This window comes from Hylobates moloch, unplaced genomic scaffold, assembly GCF_009828535.3.
Source record: "Hylobates moloch isolate HMO894 unplaced genomic scaffold, HMol_V3 SCAFFOLD_6, whole genome shotgun sequence".
Taxonomy (NCBI): domain Eukaryota; kingdom Metazoa; phylum Chordata; class Mammalia; order Primates; family Hylobatidae; genus Hylobates; species Hylobates moloch.
The window spans coordinates 149379757-149400406 of NW_026652281.1; the positions used below are offsets into that span (position 1 = coordinate 149379757).

The 20650-nt window shown below is 40.1% G+C and overlaps 1 protein-coding gene across 4 annotated transcripts in view; it reads right to left on the reverse strand.

The window, feature by feature from the left end:
- Window positions 1-3649: 3649 nt before the first annotated feature.
- The window catches only part of UBTD2 (ubiquitin domain containing 2), a 70816-nt gene continuing 53815 nt past the window's right edge, over window positions 3650-20650 (reverse strand). For all 4 annotated transcript variants that reach the window (XM_058440147.1, XM_058440145.1, XM_032158630.2 and 1 more), the window contains exon 3: window positions 3650-4237. In XM_058440147.1, coding sequence (XP_058296130.1) covers window positions 3840-4237 — 398 coding nt within the window. In that variant the 3' untranslated portion in view covers window positions 3650-3839. The remainder of the gene's footprint in view (window positions 4238-20650) is intronic.

The following is a 20650-nucleotide window of genomic DNA, read 5'->3' on the forward strand; positions in this document are numbered from 1 at the left end:
GCTACCCTACTTCTTTCACCAAAATAAATTTCATATAACAATGAAACCAAAAAGGAAACACACAAGAAACATTTTTATAACCTCAGACTGGGGAAGATCTTTTGAGGTTAAGAAAAAAATCCAGAAACTGTAAAATAAGAGACTGACAGATCTGACCATGAAAAACTTAAAATTTGCACATGGTAAATTCCACACAAACAAAAGAAATGACAACATATGACAGAAAAAAACTAATGTCCTAAATATAGAATGGGTACTCACAAGTCGAGAGTAAAGACCAAAATGCAATAGGAATATGGGCAAACAGAACATTCACAGAATAAAAAAAAATGGCCTTAAAATATAGTAAAATGTTAAACTTTGCTCCTAAGGAAAATACAAAGCAAAACCACAGGACAAAGTTTTTACTTATCAGATTGTCAAAGATCAGAAAGGTGGTTAGGGTGTAGGAAAATTAGAGCAGTCATATTGCTGTAGTGTAAGGATTAACTGGTAAAATCGCTTTGGAGGACAAGTCACATAAATCTATAGAATGCAATTCCTACATCTATGTATACAAAGATCTTACCTATATAAAAGGAAACTCATTGCAGCATGGTTCACAGTAGCAAAACTAGGAACAGCAAAGCTGACCAGAATAGAGACTGATGTAACTGTGCTATGCCCAGACCATGGAGTACCACTGCACCTATGAAGAGGAATGATGCAGATCTAGATCTATGTATGCAGAATGATCTCTGAGGTTTACCATTTTACAAAAAAAAACCAAAGGTGCAGAATAGTATATGTATTTATGGAAAAAAATGAAGTGGTGTGAATATAGCCATATACACTATAAGAGTGGTTCTCGAGTGTGCCTCCCAGATCAGCAGAAGCAGCACAACCCGGGACCTTTTAAGCATGCAAGTTATAGGGCAACACCCAGATCTACTGACTCAGAACGTCTGAGAAAAAGGTCAATCTGTTTTAGTAAGCTTCCAGGTGATTCTGATGCATGCTCAAGTTTAAAGATACCCAGAAAATGGTCAAAGTTGTTGCCTCTAGGAAGGAGAAACAGAAGAGCGACAGTAGTGAAAGACTCTTTTCACCTTGATATATCTGGCTTCTTTTTCCACGGGTGTGTATTGCCTACTTCATCAAGTTATGAAGTATCACCTACTTTACATGAAATTTCCCCGGGCTGGAGTAAAACGGCATGATCATGGGTCACTGCAGCCTTGACATCCCAGCTCAAGCGATCCTCCCAACTCAGCCTCCCAAGTAGCTGGGACTACAGACGTGCTCTATCACGCCAGAGATGCGGTTTCCTCTACATTGCCCAGGCTGGGTCTTGAACTCCTGAGCCCAAGCAATCCTCCCGTCTTGACCTCCCAAAGTGCTGGGATTACAGGCATGAGCCACGGCACCCGGCCAGCATGATTCTTAAAAAAGAAAAAGAAAAACAAAAACACAACAACCTATTTTAGACCAAGATTTCAGTGCAGAAGATGAAGCACATTTATAAATGACCATGTATGACTTGGCATAGCAGAGCCTAAGTTTGGCGATAATGAACCTGTTATTTATTGAGCAGAGGTTTTAAAAAGGAGGAAAACCTTCACAATTCTCACTTAGAATGAGGCAATTACCCTTATAGAGAGTAAAAACAATTAGAAACCAATAATAAAGCCAAAGACAAAGAGAAAAATTGAACTTTTTTTTTTTTTAAAAAAAGCACATAAACCCTACATACTAAAATTATACACATCAAGTACTGGTCCAATCTTATATCAATCTATTTACAATTAAACAGCACCATGGTTTTCCCACCTAGGTTAAACATGCCCAGAGAATTGTTATTCAAAGTATATGTTCCTTTAAAATAAAATAAACTCTTAAAAAGAGAGCTCAAATCCTCAACAAAGAAAGACCTTTTACCAATTGATATCATAGATATTGATGACATCAGCAAATTTGCTTAAGAAAAAACAGTTTTAAACACTTTTTCTTTTCCAGTTGACAAACTTTGAGAAGTGCTGCTATTCGATGTGGCACACAAATGAACAAAAACTTTGATGACAGGAGCAATATACTGAATTACCCTAATATCTCCACCTCTAAACATAAAAAAATTCTCCTTTGGGATTAATGCTGTGGTCTTCACTTGAATTTAGATTCAATCATCAGCAAATTTAAATTAGATATAGCCACAATCTTTAAAATGATTGCATAAAAATAAGGAAGTAGTTAAAGCTCTCAGAAACATGATGTTACAATTACAGATATATTTAATCAGGCAATAGGAAATTCAATACCATTTAAACATTACATTTAAACTAATTAGCAGTTTCATTTTGTCATTAAAATTAATAATGCACTTCACATCCAAACAGGTGTGGAGGGCTGACATTTTCCAACCCAGAACAGCGTTAAGTGCCTTCTTGCCTGTACTTTTCCATCTCATGGATTCTCAGGGGCACGGTGGTCATATGTTAGCAACCCCCTTCTCACTTATGGAACCAACTTTTAAAAGGCTCCAAATTAAACCTAACTCTTGGCAGCTTTACTCCAGTCATAGTATAGAAGAATCAGGTTATCTCCCTGGATTTTTCAGTCCCCTAATCTAACTTGCAAAAGGCTCTTAATTTGCTTCTTTGCTATAAAAGATGAGGGAGGAAAATTGTCATCTACCATGACTAGAGGTAACAGTGAACTGGAAAGCACTAAGGTATAAAGCAATGTTTCATTATTTGGTCTCACTGCTAATGTTTATGTGACACCAGTAAACCTTTCACACTTATAAATTTTGAGTTGAAATTTCCTCTAAAAGACTGAAAATAGGCACAGTTCTCCCAGGCACAGATAGAATACGCTTTCCTTACACCCCTCCATGCAAAGTGGAGGAGATCATTTACTTTATTCACTTGAGTGGGAACAGCGATACTTGATTTTGGTGTCTCCTGACCCAGGAACCATGCATTTGGGGGTTATACTTAGCTATGAAAAGTTCCAAGCAGAATAGATAGATCAATGAAGGTACTATATAGTAGTGACCTTCTAAGCCTGGATATAAAAACGGCTTCGTTATATAGACCTTTCAAAATACTTATGCAGCAAGATGGCAGCAACTTTTCAACTGAGTATCTGTTGAAACTCAGAGACCTGACTGTATTGATGAAATTATTGCCTAGTGTTCCAGAAGGATGCCTGCCACTAATGTGCTGGAAGGCACCAAAATTTAGTGTGAATGTAAATAAGGAGCTCAAGATGTGGGGATGAGGAAAGCAACACTAAAGCACAATTTGCCAGTCTCTACTCATTTATGGCTAAATATTAATTGAGCTAAGAATAAAAAACCAGAATAGAAGCAATCTCAAATACTGCTCTTTTCAGTTTCCATTAACCAAAAAAAAAAAAAAAAAAAAAAAAAAAAAAAAAATTTTATATCCATTATTTATGGTTTCTGGAAATTATAATTTGATATATTTTTCTAAAAAAATTCTGTATTCAAAAAGGTGCTTGGTGCTGTCCTTCATGGATGCAATGTTTCATTTACAGTCCAAGTCACTGAAATATAGTCATTACATAGTTGTTGAGTGTTTTAAAATAAATGGTTATCTATTTCTTAACTGCCTTTCAAATTAGAAATTGTAATTACATGAGTCTCAAAGCCTGGCTCTTTGTGTTTTATTATTTTTGTTGGTCTCCATCACAGATGGAATTTTTCACTGGTAATTCCTCAGAACTAAATCCATTCATAGGGAATTTAGAGCAGTGAAATAGATTTCACGCCATAGAGTAGGAAATGACAACAATAAAAAGGAGCAGAGGGATGTGGGAGCCAGCCAACAGGGCTCAGTTCAGTTCTCCACTGGTGTTGGGTTCTGCACAGGTTGGCTCACTATAACCTGCACAACATAGTCCTTTGGGATCTTCAGCTCTTCGAACTTCATTTTGTCAGTGAGAGGTCTGCCAGAAAAAAACCACCGCTGACTACCTGGTTCCACTCCCTCTGCTGCATGCAACCGTCTCTTCATGTGGAATACTGTGTCTGTGCTGCGAACCACAAGCTTGAGGTCTTTGCCTGTGGAAAGGCGCAAACGAAGCTGACATTCATATCCAGAATTGGGTGGTGGCTCAGGAATATCCAGAGTCTCTATGTCGCTCTTTTCCTCTATCATGTTGATTGGCGGTGCCAAGCAATACACTGGAAGCTGATATCTGTTCCCCAGTTCATCGTAGCACTCTGTAAGTGCACCTTCAGAAAGAGAAGATATGAATAAGAACTTAATCCTTAATGAATGCATTTTTGTTTATATCTCACAAAATGCTTAAGCTTCTCTTGCTAGCATGGCATTATAGAGGAAAAAATATCACTGTCGGCTGATCATCAATGATGATCAAATCCCATGCACAATTGTTTGAGTATTTAATTTTATATTTACCAGAATGCTAGATCCTTAACGCCTATGCTCTTCTAAGTCATTTCTTTTTTTTTTTTTTTTTTTTTTTTGAGGCGGTTTCTCCCTTTGCCCCCCCGGGGGGGGTGGGGAGTGCAGTGGCGCGATCTTGGCTCACTGCAAACTCTGCCTCCCGGGTTCACGGGTTCACGCCATTCTCCTGCCTCGGCCTCCTGAGTAGCTGGGACTACAGGCATCTGCCAGCACGCCCGGCTATTTTTTTTATTTTTATTTTTAGTAGAGACGGGGTTTCACCGTGTTAGCCAAGATAGTCTCGATCTCCTGCCCTCATGATCCACCCGCCTCGGCCTCCCAAAGTGCTGAGATCACAGGTATGAGCCACCATGCCCGGCCCTTCTAAGTCATTTCATATCCATTTCACAATTTCAATAAAACGGCATACAACTCAAATGTACTACTACTATTATTAATGCTTACACAAGACTTAGAGAACATTTAAATTACATTAGGATATCTTTTACAGAAACGAATCTGCTACCTTAAACAAGCAAGCAAATAAAAAAAAAATTGATTTCTAAGCTCAATTCACCACAAGTGTTCCAGAGCAGTTTTCTTTTATTCTTTTTCTTTTCATTGAGATGGAGTCTCACTGTGTTGCCCAGGCTGGAGTGCAGTGGCACCATCTTGGCTCACTGCAACCTCTGCCTCCTGGGTTCCAGCGATTCTCCTGCCTCAGCCTTCCGAGTAGCTGGGATTACAGGCACCTGCTACCACACCCAGCTAATTTTTTGATTTTTAGTATAGACAGAGTTTCACCATGTTGGCCAGGCTGGTCTCGAACTCCTGACCTCAGGTGATCCACCCACCTCAGCCTCCCAAAGAGCTAGGATTACAGGCATGAGCCACCATGCCCAGCCCTAGAGCAGTTTTCTTAGTACCTGGATTTCTTTCTTTCTTTTTGAGACAGAGTCTCACTCTGTTGCCAAGGCTGGAGTGCAGGGATGTGATCTCGGTTCACTGCAACCTCCATTTCCCAGGTTCAAGCAATTCTCCTGCCTCAGCCTCCTGAGTAGCTGGGATTATAGGCACACACCACCACTCCTGGGTAATTTTTGTATTTTTGGGAGAGACAGGGTCTCACCATGTTGGCCAGGCTGGTCTCAAACTCGTGACCTCAAATGATCCACCTGCCTCGGCCTTCCAAAGTGCTGAGATTACAGGCATGAGCCACCATGCCCAGCCCAGTGCCTGGACTTCCTAAATTGAAGCACTTGGCAAGAAGTCCTTAGTCCAGAGATCACAAATTAGAGATGCCTTAGCAGCTGCCACAGATTCATTGCTTATCTATGAGCCTCATTAATAAAATTACCACAGAAATGACTGAGGTGTTTTATTTAACCCCAATTAATCTATCTAGTACAGAGAAGCTATGGATTAAAAAGGAAAAACAAAAGGGCTATGACATAATGAGCTAGCTCAAGGAAGGGAAAAAGCACTCATGGTTTTTAAAAAAATGCATTAATGGTTAATTTCCTTACAAATCATATATCATAATTTCAAAATCAAAAACAAAATTTTAGAGACAAGGTCTTGCTATGTTGCCCAGGCTGGACTCAAAACTCCTGGGCTCAAGCAATCCTCCTGCCTCCACCTCCTGAGTAGCTGAGAGTAGGTATGTAAACTACATTACAGTTACCAGGACTTCCTTGGGGGAATTTGAAAGCATAACTTTTTTTTGTTTGTTTTCTTTTTTGAGACGGAGTTTCACTCTTGTTGCCTAGGCTGGAGTGCAATGGCGCGATCTCAGCTCACCACCACCTCCGCCTCCTGGGTTCAAGTAATTCTCCTGCTTCAGCCTCCCGAGTAGCTGGGATTACAGGCATGCGCCACCACGCCCAGCTAATTTTGTATTTTTAGTAGAGACGGAGTTTCTCCATGTTTGTCAGGCTGTTCTCGAACTCCCGAACTAGGTGATCTGCTCGCCTTGGCCTCCCAAAATGTCGGGATTACAGGCGTGAGCCACCGCGCCCGGCCGAAAGCATAACTTAATGAACGTTTTAAGGTTATACGTAACATATCCTTTCCCCAAACTAGAATATGATATCAGCTTATTATAAATTTGGATAAAAAACCAAAATTTTGCTAGGCGCGGTGGCTCACGCCTGTAATCCCAGCACTTTGGGAGGCAGAGGCGGGCGGATCACGAGGTCAGGAGATTGAGACCATCCTGGCTAACACAGTGAAACCCCATCTCTACCAAAAATACAAAAAATTAGCCAGGCGTGGTGGCGGGTGCCTGTAGTCCCAGCTACTCGGGAGGCTGAGGCAGGAGAATGGCGTGAACCCGGGAGGCGGAGCTTGCAGTGAGCCGAGATTGCGCCAGCCTGGGCAACAAAGCAAGACTCCGTCTCAAAAAAAAAAAAATGTCTACCAGCTCCAGAACTCTGAGAAATGGTTATCAATGAACAAATGAGTTAATGAACCGGTATTTGTGTTTAATGTCAATAGGATGAAAATATAAGGCATCTGAAATGAGTCTGGAATGGTCACCAACCCAACACAGGTCCAATCTGGTCTGCCTTCTAAGTTACGTAAGATGGGCTGGGGTGACAGCTTAGTTGGAAAGCAGAACACACATGAATCTTCCCTCTTCTCGGTATAGCCTCTGTGTATTCACTAATACTATTGTAGAAATGGATCTACTTCAAGCACAGTTGTGATCACTAGCAGTCCCTATACCAGTAACTTCACACTGCCCTTTCCCTTCTGCCCTTCATCCCAGTGAGTCAGGGTTTAGTTTTCAAATCTCTAGAAGGTGAGAGAGAAAAACTCCATGAAGAGTTACAGCTGGATGGTGTATCTTCTTACTCATGCTCTGGCAGTGCTCAATCCATAATGCTGGAAGTAAGCTATTTAAACGGTTACAGAAGCTCCCGTATTTCAGGATTTTTAGAAACAGTAATTTGTTTTTTATTTAATATGGAATTTTCTAGTTTATTCTTTTTGGCACTTCTTTCTACAAAATTATAATCTGAGTTGTAAATACGCTCTAGTTTTACATTAAACTAAAAATCAGACTTCCTGTTTCTAGTCTGGCATGCAAAAAACTTAGAAGTCACCATTCCATCCTAACAAGTAAAAGGCTGAGCAAACTGAAAAAATCAACAGATATTCTTAATCTGTGGGAGAAGTAAGGTCACAGGGCAAACCACTGCCCCCGAAATAGGAGAGACAGGCAGGGTAATACAGAGAATCACCATTTACCACAGCAGACACCCAGGAGCTGAAATCTCTGTGGAACCAGTGCAGGGTAGGGAAACCTCAAATGTAACTAAGTGAATTGCTAAAGGCTCAGTGTGGACAAGTCTTAGAGAGATATAACTCCATGGGGACTTGGTGAAGGGTGTCTGGGGAGAGTGATACCTTCCTGAGTTTTACCTTCTGAACCTCTACAACTTCCTCATAGTGACAGTCAGAATAATTCCCTGGGTTGGAGGAGGGTGCAAAAGGAACCATTTTTAAATACGCCAGAGAATTCTGCCCTCAGAAGAAACTAACTAGAGTCTACCCTGCTGGGGTTTTACTAGAGCCTAACTAATTTGGGAGAAGAGAAATACCCAGCTCTAGCCCCTTCTAGCCATCTTGTCCCACCTAAGGTAGGGACTGTGACTGAGAAGCACTGGTCCAGTTCATGATCCAGAGGCAGAGGCTCACAAAAAGACTAAAACCTCCACATTACTGAAGGCCCATTTCACACAGCTCCTGTACATTATGTCCACCTTTCCCAAAAAATCACAAGATGTACCAAAAGGCAAAAAAAAAAACAAAACAGTTTTTTAGAGCAAGCACAAAACTAGACTCAGATATGGCAGAGGTGTTAGAATGATCAGACTGGGAATTTAAAACATGATTAATATGCTAATGGCTCTAATGGATGAAGTAGACAGCATATAAGAAGAACAAATGGGAATGTAATAAGAGAGATGGAAATTCTAAAAAGAACCAAAAAGAAATGCTAGAGAACAAAACCACTGTAACATAAATAAAGAACGCCTTTGATGGGCTTATTGGTAACTGAACGTGAATGAGGAAGGAATATCTGAGTTTGATGATATCTCAGTAAAAATCTCTAAAACTGAAAAGCAAAGACAAAAAACACCAAAAAACCTTGGGAGGTTGAGGCGGGGGTATCACCTCAGGTCAGGAGTTCGAGACCAGCCTGGCCAACATGGCGAAACCCCGTCTCTACTAAAAATACAAAAATTAGCCGAGCGCGGTGGCGGGCGTCTGTAATAATCCCAGCTACTCAGGAGGCTGAGGCAGGAGAATCGCTTGAACCTGGGAGGTAGAGGTTGCAGTGAGCTGAGATTGCGCCACTGCACTCCAGCCTGGGCAACAAGAGCGAGACTGTCTCAAACAAACAACAACGACAACAAACAAAAACCAAAAAACCCCACTAAATCCAAAAACAAAAAACCCCACCACAAAGCAGAGTATCCAGAAACTGTGGGACAAACCAAGGTGTAACATACACATGATGGGAATAGCAGAGAAGAACAAGATAAAGAAACAGGAAAAATATATGAAACAATTATGACTGAGAATTTTCCAGAGTTAATGTCAAAAAAACTACACACATCTAGGCATATCATTTTCAAACTTCAGGAAATCAAAGATTTAAAAAAAAAAAAACAAACAAAAAACTCCTGGCCAGACATAGTGATTCATGCCTACAACTCCAGCACTTTGAGAGGCCAAGGTAGGAGGATTGCTTGAGCCCAGGAGTTTGAGGCCAGCTTGGGCAACATAGGGAAGCCCCATCTCTACGCTCCCCGCCACCCAAAAAAAAAAGCCAGAGGGGAAAAAAACAGCTTACCCACAGAGGAGCAAAGAAAAGAATTAAATGGCTGGGCACGGTGGCTCATGCCTGTAACCCAGCACTTTGGGAGGCTTTGATGGGCAGAGAGCTTGAGATAGCCTGAACTGAGGAGTTCAAAATCACCCTGTGCAACATAGTGAGACCCTGTCTCTACAAAAAATACAAAAATTAGTTGTGGTGGTGTGTGCCTGTAGTTCCAGCTACTCAAGAGGCTGAGGTGAGGGGATCATTTGAGCCCAGGAGGTCGAGGGTGCAGTGAGCCGAGATCGTGTCACTGTACTCCAGCCCAGGGAACAGAGACAGACCTTGCCTAAAAAAAGAAAAAAAAAACAAAAAACAAAAAACAAGAACAGAATTACATATTCAACTCCAACTTCTCAGAAACCATGCAAGTATACAGTGAAGTGAATTATCTAAAGCATAGAAAAAACCACCAACCTATAATTCTGTATGCTGTGAAATTATCCTTCAAAACTGAAGGAGATGCAGGGCATGGTGGCTGATGCCTATAATCCCAGCACTTTGGGAGGCCAAGGTGGGTGGATCACCTGAGGTCAGTAGTTCAAGACCAGCCTGGCCAACATGGTGAAACCCTGTCTCTAGTAAAAATACAAAAAAAATTGGCCGGGCCTGGTGGCAGGTGCTTATAATCCCAGCTACTCGGAAGGCTGAGGCAGGAGAGTTGCTCGAACCCAGGAGGCGGAGGTTGTAGTGAGCCGAGATCGCGCCATTGCACTCCAGCCTGGGCAACAAGCACAAGACTCCGTTTCAAAAAAAATAAAATAAAATAAAACAGGCCGGGCGTGGTGGCTCATGCCTGTAATCCCAGCACTTTGGGAGGCCGAGGCGGGCGGATCACAAGGTCAGGAGATTGAGACCGTCCTGGCTAACACAGTGAAACCCCGTCTCTACTAAAAATACAAAAAAATTAGCCGGGCATGGTGGCGGGTGCCCGTAGTCCCAGCTATGGCTGAGGCAGGAGAATGGCATTAACCCGAGAGGCGGAGCTTGCAGTGAGCAGAGATCGCAACACTGCACTCCAGCCTGGGTGACAGAGCGAGACTCTATCTCAAACAGAAAACAAAACACTGAAGGAGAAATAAAGACTTTCTCAGATAGACAAAAATTGAGTGAATTTCTTGCTCACAGACCTGCCTTGCAAGAAATATTATCAGATCTACATATAGAAAGGAAGAGCACTGGAGAAGAAATAAGTGAAGGTGAAATAAGAACCTTTAAAAAAATTTTTTTTTCTTATTTACTTTTAGAGACAGGGTCTTGCGGTCACCTAGACTATAATACACTGGTGTGATCATAGCTCACTGCTGCCTTGAACTCCTTGGCTCAAGGCTATCCTACTGCCTTAGTCTCATGAGTAGCTGGAACTACAGGTATACCCCACCATGCCCAGGTAATTTTTGTATTTTTTTTGTAGAGGCAGGGTTTTGCCATGTTCATGTTGTCCAAATCTGCCTACCTCACTTGCTGGGATTACAGGCATGAGCCATCATGCCTGGCCCAAGAAGAAATAATAATATTTAACGTGTATGCACCTACCAGCACAGCAAAGTATGTGAGGCAGAAACTGACAGAACTACAAGGAGAAAGAGATGAATCCACTATTATAGCTGAAGCCTTCAACACCCCTCAATCAGAAATGTACAGATCTAACAAGCAGAATATCAGAAATGACATACTTGAATGCAACAATACCATCAATCGATTTAATGTAGTGAACATGTTTAAACTACCTCATCCAACAATAGCAAACTACACATTTTTCTCTCAAGTTCACGTGGAACATTCACCAAGAGAGACCACATTCTGAAACATAAAACACACCATAACAAAATGAAACCATACAATGTCTGCTTATACCATAATGGAAATAAACTGGAAATCAATATCAGAAAGGTAGTTGGAAAACCCATAATACATGGATATTAAACAATACATTTCTAAATAACACATGGGGTCAAAGAAGAAATCAAGAGAAATTAAAATATATTTTAATTAAAGGAAAACAACTTATAATTTCAGGATGCAGCAAAAGCAGTGATCACTGGGAAATTTATAATGCCTATATTAGAGAAGAAGAAATATCTAAAATCAATCAGTAAGCTTCCACCTTGGGAAACTAAAAAAAGAAAACCAATTTAAATCCAAAGTAGGCAGAAAAAAAAATTATAGAAATCAATGAAATGGAAAATCAACGAAAAATAAAATCAACAAGGCTGGGCACTGTGGCTCATGCCTGTAATCCCAGCACTTTGGAAGGCCAAGGCAGGTAGATCGCTTGAGTCCAGGAGTTTGTGACCAGCCTGGGTAACATTGCCAAAACCCACAAAAAATGCAAAAATTAGCGGGGTGTGGTGGTACATGCCTGTGGTCCCAGCTATCCAGGAGGCTGAGGTGGGAGGATTGCCTGTCCCTGGGAGTTTGAGGCTGCAGTGAGCTGTGATCTCACTCTAGCCTGGGCAACAGAGTGAGACCCTGTCACCAAAAAAAAAAAAAAAGAAAGAAAAAGAAAAGGAAAAAAAAAATTCAACAAAACCAAAAGCTGATTACAAGGTTTTATTGACCAAAAGGTCAATAAAATTGGTAAGCCTCTACCCAGGCTAACCAAGAAAAAAAGGGGACACAAATTACTGAAATGAAAGAGAAGACATCACTACAGATCCCACAGATGTTGAAAGGATAATAAAAGAACATAATGAACAATTCTATGCCTACACATTTGATAAACCTAGATAAAATGGACCCATTCCTTGAAAGACACCATCTGCCAAAACTCACACAAAACAGACAATCTGAATAGGCCTACATCTATTAAAGAAATTGAATCAATAATTAATAACTTTCCAAAACAGAAAAGCACCAATTCCAGATGGATTCACTGGTAAATTCTATCAAACATTTAAGAAACAAATTATAACAATTCTCTAACATCTTTTTCATTAGACAGAAAAGGGAATACAGCATTCCTCCCTTTACTCACAGTTTTGCTTTCTGCCGTTTCAATTTCTCTTGGTCAACTGTGGTCCAAAAATATTAAATGGAAAAATCCCGAATCACATAATTCACAAGTTTTAAATTATTTAACTTTCTGAGTAGCATGATAAAATCTCTTGCCATTCTGCTCCATCTGGCCTGGGACATGAATCAACCTTTTGTCCAGAGTATCCATGCTGTATACACCACCTGCCCATTAATCACTTAGTAGCCATCTTGGTTATCAGATCAACAGTTGCATTATCGCAGTGCTTATGTTAAAATTACCCTTATTTTAATAATGGCCCTAAAACACAAGAGTAGTGGTGCTGGCAATTTAGATATGCCAAGAGAAGCCATAAAGTACTTTTTTAAAATGAAAATGTAGAGATTCTCAAATAAATAAATAAAAACATCTGTATGTTGATGTTGCTAAGATCTAAGATAAGAACAAATTTATTTGTGAAGTTGTAAAGAAGGAAAAAAAATTCATGCTAGTTTTGCCGTAGCACTTCAAATTGCAATAGTTAAAACACAGTGCACGACAAGCGATTAGTTCAGATGAAAAAGGCATTACATTTATGGGTGGAAGACAAGAAAAAGAATTGTTCCAACTGACAGCATTTAGGTTCAGTATTATCCACAGTTTCAAGCATCCACTGGGGGTTCTGGAACATTCCAAGACCATATCCCCCCATGGATAAGTGGGGACCACTGTACTTCATAACTCATTCTATGAGGCCAACATTACCCTAATACCAAAACCAAACATTACAAGCAAAGAAAACTACAGACCAGTATCTCTCATGAACATAGATTGAAAAATCCTCAACAAAATATTAATGAATCAAATTCAACACTGTATAAATAATTATACACCATGACCAAGTAGGCTTTAGTCTCAAGTATTCAAGACTGGTTCAGCATTTGAAAATCAACTAATATAATCCATAATATCAATAGGCTAAAGAAGAAAAATCACATGATCATATCAATAGATGCTGAAAAAGCATATAACAAAACCCAACACTCATTATCAGTACTAGGAATAGAAGGGAACTTCCTCAACTTGATAAAGAATATCTACAAAAAAGCTATAGCTGGCTGGGCACCGTGGCTCACGCCTGTAATCCCAGCACTTTGGAAGGCTGAGGCGGGTGGATCACTTGAGGTCGGGAGTTCAAGACCAGACTGACCAACCTGGAGAAACCCCATCTCTACTAAAAATACAAAATTAGCCGAGAGTGGTGGCACATGCCTGTAATCCTAGCTATTCGGGAGGCTGAGGGAGGAGAATCGCTTGAACCTGGGAGGCAGAGGTTGCAGTGAGCCACGATCACGCCACTGCACTCCAGCCTGGGCAATGGAGTCAAAAAAAAAAAAAAAAAAAAAGCAAACACTTAGGAGTGTTTACTACTGCTAACCCTGTCTAAGCACTTTACATACATTAACATTTAATCCTTACAAAAGCACTATAAGCTAAATCTATTACACCCATTTTACAGATGGAAAAATTGAAGTAGAATAAAGTAACTTTTCTCCAGGGTCACAGAACTAGTAAGTGACCAAATGTATAATGTATAAGAGGTACAGGGATTGGTTCTCAGATTAGTTAATGAGAAGGAGAAAATGTACTTGGAAGAGAACAAAAGACAGAGGACAAATATAAGGGATAAAAAGTTGAGAAATGAATCACAAGGAGCAAGAAACCACAGTGCCCAGTGGAGCCCAACAACGTATTTGCTAATGATGCCTATGACAGCTTAAAGAAGGAAATGGAAGATGAGCCCAAGTTGGTCCAAAGGAAATGGTGGTGACTGAGAGAAGTTTCAGTGGTATGAGGCTGTCTCATCTACAGTATTTGAGAGGAGTGTGTGAAAAAAATGAGGCAGCAGAAGACAGACAGTGATATGGTTTGGCTGTTCCCACCCAAATCTCATCTTGAATTGTAATCACCATAAACCCCACGTGCCTAGGGAGCGGCCTGGTGGGAGGTGACTGGATCATAGGGGCAGCTTCCCCCAAGCTGTTCTCATAATAATGAGTGAGCTCTCATGAGATCTGATGTTTTTCCTTTCTTTTTTTTTTTTTTTGAGACAGAATCTCACTCTGTCGCCCAGGCTGGAGTGAGGTGGCACAATCTCAGCTCACTGAAACCTCCACCTCCCAGGTTCAAGCAATTCTCTGCTTCAGCCTCCTGAGATTACAGGTGTGTATGACCATGCCTGGCTAGTTTTTGTACTTTTAGTAGAGATGGGATTTCCCCATGTTGGCCAGGCTAGTCTCAAACTCCTGACTTCAAGTGATCTGCCTGTCTCTGCTTCTCAAAGTGCTGGGATTACAGGCATGAGCCACTGTGCCCAGCCAAGATCTGATGGTTTTATAAGGGACTCTTCCCCCTCTGCTCCTCACTCTTCTCTCTCCTGCTGCCACGTGGAGGCCTTGCTTCCCCTTTGCCTTCCATCATGATTGTAAGTTTCCTAAGGCCTCCCCAGCTCTGTGGAACTGTGAGTCAATTAAATCTCTTTTCTTTGTAAATTACCTAGTCTCCCACAGTTCTTTAAAGCAGTGTGAAAATAGACTAATATAGAGAGGTTTGCTTAAAGAAACCCAGTATGTTTAAACACAAAAGGGAAGGAACACTCTAAAAGTTGACAACACAGGAATTTTTCTATTTTTCCAAAATCACTTTTAGCTACATTTAAAAAATTTACAAAAAATTTTACAAAACGTTTTGATTACCACCCACTGGCCACCAAGGGTGCAGTTCATTTAGCAATTATTGGTTTTAACACAGTTCTAGCCAGGATTGCTCAGATTGCTCACCTAACATCCTCTGTGGAAGGACAGGTTCTTTTTTTTTCTTCTCACAAACCTATTGTAGGCTTCATGTCCTAGAAGAGACAGATGGCCACCAGGCTAAGTAAGTGCCAGGGCATCATTTCCCCAGGCCAGGAAGCCCTGAAAGCTCCCCATGGTAGGAAGAAAGCTGCCAAGTCTCCACCTTCTGTTCTGATTTCATACATAATTTTCTGAAGTTGTTTCTATTTATCTTTTATCTAGATGATTGGCTCAGATGTTTCTATTTTCCTTGGTCAACTGTTTTCTTCTATGGTTATTTTAAATTACGCCTCAAAATATTCCACTAGAAAATTAGAAAGATAAAACTAAATTAGATGACAAATAATACCTTTACTAAATGTCATTAGGTCTAATGCTTTATACTGTTTTCCAAACAATCTTTCAGGTTAGAAAGAAAGATGTATTTTTCAGCATTTAAAGGCCTCACTGTTTATCCCTCTGTGCTCTCACTCCCTTAAGACTGCAGCTCAGTGTTAAAAATTTTTACCACGTGAGACTTGCATCACTACATGAACAGGTTTGTAAAAGTTAAAAATGAATGTTGGCAAGGGTGTGGAAATGTTTGTTATCTTGACTCTGGGGAGTTTTACATACATGTCAAAGCTGATCAAATTGTCCACTTTAAACATGCTGTTTAGTGTACTTCAATATACCTTAATAAAGTTGACAAATTTAATATTTAGATCACATTGGCAATCTGGTATAGAAAACCATCTTCCCAAAATGAAAGAAGGGGGCAATGTTCTAGAACTCCAAGGTTTTTGTAGCACTATGGGTCTCTTCCAAAGCCTGTAGGAAAATGTCTTTGCTCCTGACTTCTCTTTTCTGATTCAGAAGGCTTAAACTCTTTTTTTTTTTTTTGAGATGGAATCTTGCTCTGTCGCCCATGCTGGAGGACAGTGGCACAATCTCAGCTCACTGCAACCTCTGCCTCCTGGGCTCAAGCAATTTTCCTGCCTTAGCCTCCCAAAGTAGCTGGGACCACAGGCGCCTGCCACCAACCCTGGCTAATTTTTGTATTATGAACTCTTCTACTTCTTGACAACCATGCCCTGCTATGGCAAAGGAAAGCCTTAACATTTGAGTTGGAAATTGCTAGAAAGAATGAGAACACTTAAATGACAGAATGAATGTAAAGAATGAAACAGTGGGGTGAACGTTCAGGCAGTATACTCAAGCCTGATAGAGGGACATAATATTCCAGGAGAAGCAGTGAGATGTGATAGAAGGAGCAATGGCTTTGGAGTCGGTCATGCCCCATTTGAATTTAGACCCTGATTTTGGATATGGTGAGTCTATTTCCTCAAGAATTATAGTACCTCCCTTATGAGGTTGTTGTAAAGATTAAATAATAAGCACGTGAAAAATTGCCTAGTACATATAACAAATCCATAGAAAACACACAATAATGTTGGCTCTCTTCTCACAAGTTTTAAATCTCACAGACTTACAGGGCAACACTCACCAACAGCAATGTCACAAAGGATCAAGGTTTCATAAAATTTGAGCCCATGGCTTTATATTTCATGGTGATTTCCACAAACCTGAATCACACTAATGTCCAAAGGGCCATCAAAATTATCCTCCATCCAGATATTAGGTGCAGTTTTTCAGGATTGTAGAGATGCTAACAAATTACAGGTTCTCTCATGCAAACACTTTGCTAGGAATTATATATATCAAGTTTATATTTGGCAATCAGGCTTTAGAAGCAGAAGGTCTAGCTATTTCAAACTACCAAATCAGCCATCAAGACTGTGGCATTCAGAAAAACTAAGTCTATCATCTCTTGTAGTAAACATAACTGAAAAGTGGCTTAACCTGTATACGTATTGTTGATGTCATATGATAGTCAAATCATGATTAAGAGCTTGTGTAACACTTCACCACAATTTTAAGGGGGACACTGATCTTTAATTTTCAGTGCTCTAAAAGGGATAACGGAGCAGACTAGAAGCACCTGAACACAGCGGTCTGTGTAAAGCTGATCTGGCTTTACAGAAGTTGGTATAACATACTCCTTGGGACCATGTTAGAAACCCTGCGTTCCTCTACCTCCACTACCCAGAATGGCATAAAAAGGAGGTCTTTTTCAGAGACAAGCCTACTGACTCAACTCAGGGACGACCTCCCACCTCAGCTGTTTTCAGGCCTTTATTGCTCTAATTGAAGGAAAGGGTTGACAACAGCAGAGGGCCTTCATTAAGGCCCTGTTTCATTTCTAAACCCTACAACAACAGTCCAGAAAAAATCCCATCTCCTGTGTAAATATATCTTCATGCCTTCATTTCTAAGCTTTATGTTTATGAATTAACTTATCAATTAACTTTGTTAAATGACAATTTTTTTTTGTATTTTTAGTAGAGATGGGGTTTTACCATGTTAGCCAGGATGGTCTCGATCTCCTGACCTCGTGATCTGCCTGCCTTGGCCTCCCAAAGCGCTGGGATTATAGGCGTGAGCCACTATGCCTGGCCAAATAAAAAACTCTTTTTTTTTTTTTTGAGACACAGTCTTGCTTTTGTCGCCCAGGCTGGAGTACAGCCTATGCCTCCTGGGTTCAAGCAATTCTCCTGCCTCAGCCTCCCGAGTAGCTGGGATTACAGGCGCCCGCCACCATGCCCGGCTAATTTTTGTATTTTTAGTAGAGATGGGGTTTTGCCATGTTGGCTAGGCTGGTCTTGAACTCCTGACCTCGTGATCCACCGTGCCCGGCCTGAAAAATTCTTACAGGAACCTTTAAAGTCCACACCAAAATTCATGGCCTGCTTCTTAATGGGCCTCTGAAACACCTAAGGAAAATAGAAACAAGACTTACACACATGCATTTCCTGCCTATGTCTTAAGAGAATCTGCTTTTTTCCCTTTAATTTTAACAGTTTACCATTTTAAAGTATTCTATATAGTGTGCAAGGGAACTAAAACATTAGATATAGACTAAACACTGAAGATTGCTTGTGCAATCACTTTACAGAACAGGGAGATGAAATGACTTGTCCAGGGCATTGAGTTGCATTAATTACTGTTAGATCCAAGACTTGAGTTCAAATCCCAATTTCATGACTTCTACTTTGGAATAATGATGCAACCTCTCTGTGCTTCAGTTTTCTGATCTGTGCAAAGTGGGGATTGTTGTAGGTGATTATTACAGGCATAAGAATTAAATGTTAATTCAAAACATGAGGCTGGGCACAGTGGCTCATGCTTGTAATCCCAGCACTTTGGGAGGCCGAGGCAGGTGGATCACTTGAGGTTAGGAGATTGAGACCACCCTGGCCAACATGGTGAAACCAGGTCTCTACTAAAAATACAAAAATTAGATGGGCATGGTGCTGCACGCCTGTAATCGTAGCTACTCGGGAGGCTGAGGCACAAGAATTGCTTGAACCCAGGAGGCGGAGGTTGCAGTGAGCTAAGATCGCGCCACTGCACTCCAGCCTGGGTGACAGAGCTAGACTCCGTCTCCAAAAAAAGAAAAATAAAATGAAATAAATAAATAAATAAATAAATAAAAACATGAGTTTTGAGTATTTTATTGCTGATTCTCAGTCCAGTGTTCTTTTCATACGTTGGTTCCTTACACATAACATGCTCTTTATACTATTTGTAAGTGCCTTTGTTTTTTAAAAAATTAAATTTTATTATACATAACACACATTTAATATATTTTGAGATAAAGAAAAAAACATTCTGGGGAACTCCTTTCCCACCCATATAACAAACTCTGTGAAGAGAGAAATAAAAAAAGTTAAGCCTTTTAAGAATTAACTTTTTCTACCTCCCATACCCCTTAAGGGTTAAGGACAAAAGAAACAGGTCCTCAAAAGCCGAATTGAAGAACTGGCAACATTTAGCTATAAGAAGCATGAATAAAGTCAGGGTTAAATTTCTGTTTCCCAGTAGAGGAGCATATTTGAGTAACAGGGAGTAGCTAGCTACTCCATCTATTCAAGGAGGGTAAGAGGAGAGCTTTTACATTTGAATTGCCGGGATATGGAAAACACGTTAGAAAAAAATATTCTCACTAAGAATTACGAGATAATTGTAGATGCTAAACAAATCAACAACTACCTTTCTAGAAAATCAGGAGGTAGAGGAAGGGAGTAGGCAATTCCTAAAATCCTTTTAAATCTTCTATATCATAATTACAAAAAACATTAAGTGTTCATCTTTACGAGATACAGTTTCTGAATAAACTTTCACTGAAAAGTACTGAATAGTATACTATTCACTACGCAGAAACTGTGTGAAAAGTGTAAATACTACTTGTTTTTTCTTACCCTGTTTATGCTAATTTGGCAAATCGCTAATCTATAACCTGGTTTCACTGGTAAACTACTATATTAAGAATATTTTTAGGATTTGTAGGTAATGGCAAAATAGCAATCAATGAGAAAAAGGAAATAAGCTCTTTAAGAAATGTAAGACAATGAGTAATAACATGCTGTGCAAATCATGAAAAATAAAGCTCATATAGGGCAGGAAAACTGTGAAAGGGGTACCAGGTATCAAAATCACATGGGGAGCTTTTTCCACAATATATGTTCATACCATTCTCAATATGAGTCAATTTCCAGAATGAAAATATACTGTATGTGTATATATAAAATTAACAGGTAGTTATGACAAGTTCCCTCTTACTCTCCCCATTGCCACTTGAGAATAAACTGAAGACTTATTGTTGTTATTAACAGAGGAAGATAATTAAAAAGTGTAATGTTATTTTGTTCTCCAGCCTGGGTGACAAAAGTGAAACTCCATCTCAAAGGAAAAAAAAGATAATTTAGAAAATGATCAAAATCTATAATTCAGAATTTTGGTGCAGGGAATAGGGAATTTACTTGTTAATTTCAGAGTTCAGGAAATAAGATCATCAGCACTACTATTTATTAAGTGCTTTTTGAATACCGAGCACTCTGATCAGCAACTTACATGTATTATTATTACATTTAATCAACATAACCATCCCAAGAGGTAGATAGTTATTATCCATATTTTACAGACAAGAGAATTGAAGCTTACAGAAGATGTGACTTGCCCAAAGTCACATAGCTGCAAGTAATACAGCAGGGACAGAAGTAAGACCAGATCTGATATCAAGGGCTGAACTAAATAATAGTCAAGTCTATGTAATAATTTAAACTTAAAATATAAAGTGCTTTGGGATATTTAAGGGGTAGCACAATACAATGTGCCCAAAGTAAAATTTATTTTTTTCCTTTTTTTTTTTTTGAAACGGAGTCTTGCTCTGTCACCCAGGCCAGAGTGCAGTGACGTGATCTTGGCTCACTGCAAGCTCCACCTCCCAGGTTCATGCCATTCTCCTGCCTCAGCCTCCCAAGTAGCTGGGACTATAGGCGCCTGCCACAATGCCTGGCTAATTCTTTGACCTCATGATCCGCCCGCCTCGGCCTCCCAAAGTGCTGGGATTACAGGTGTGAGCCACTGCGCCCGGCCCAAAGTAAAATTTCAAACATGTAATTACACAAAAAAGATGGAAAGAATTTCAGCAATACCA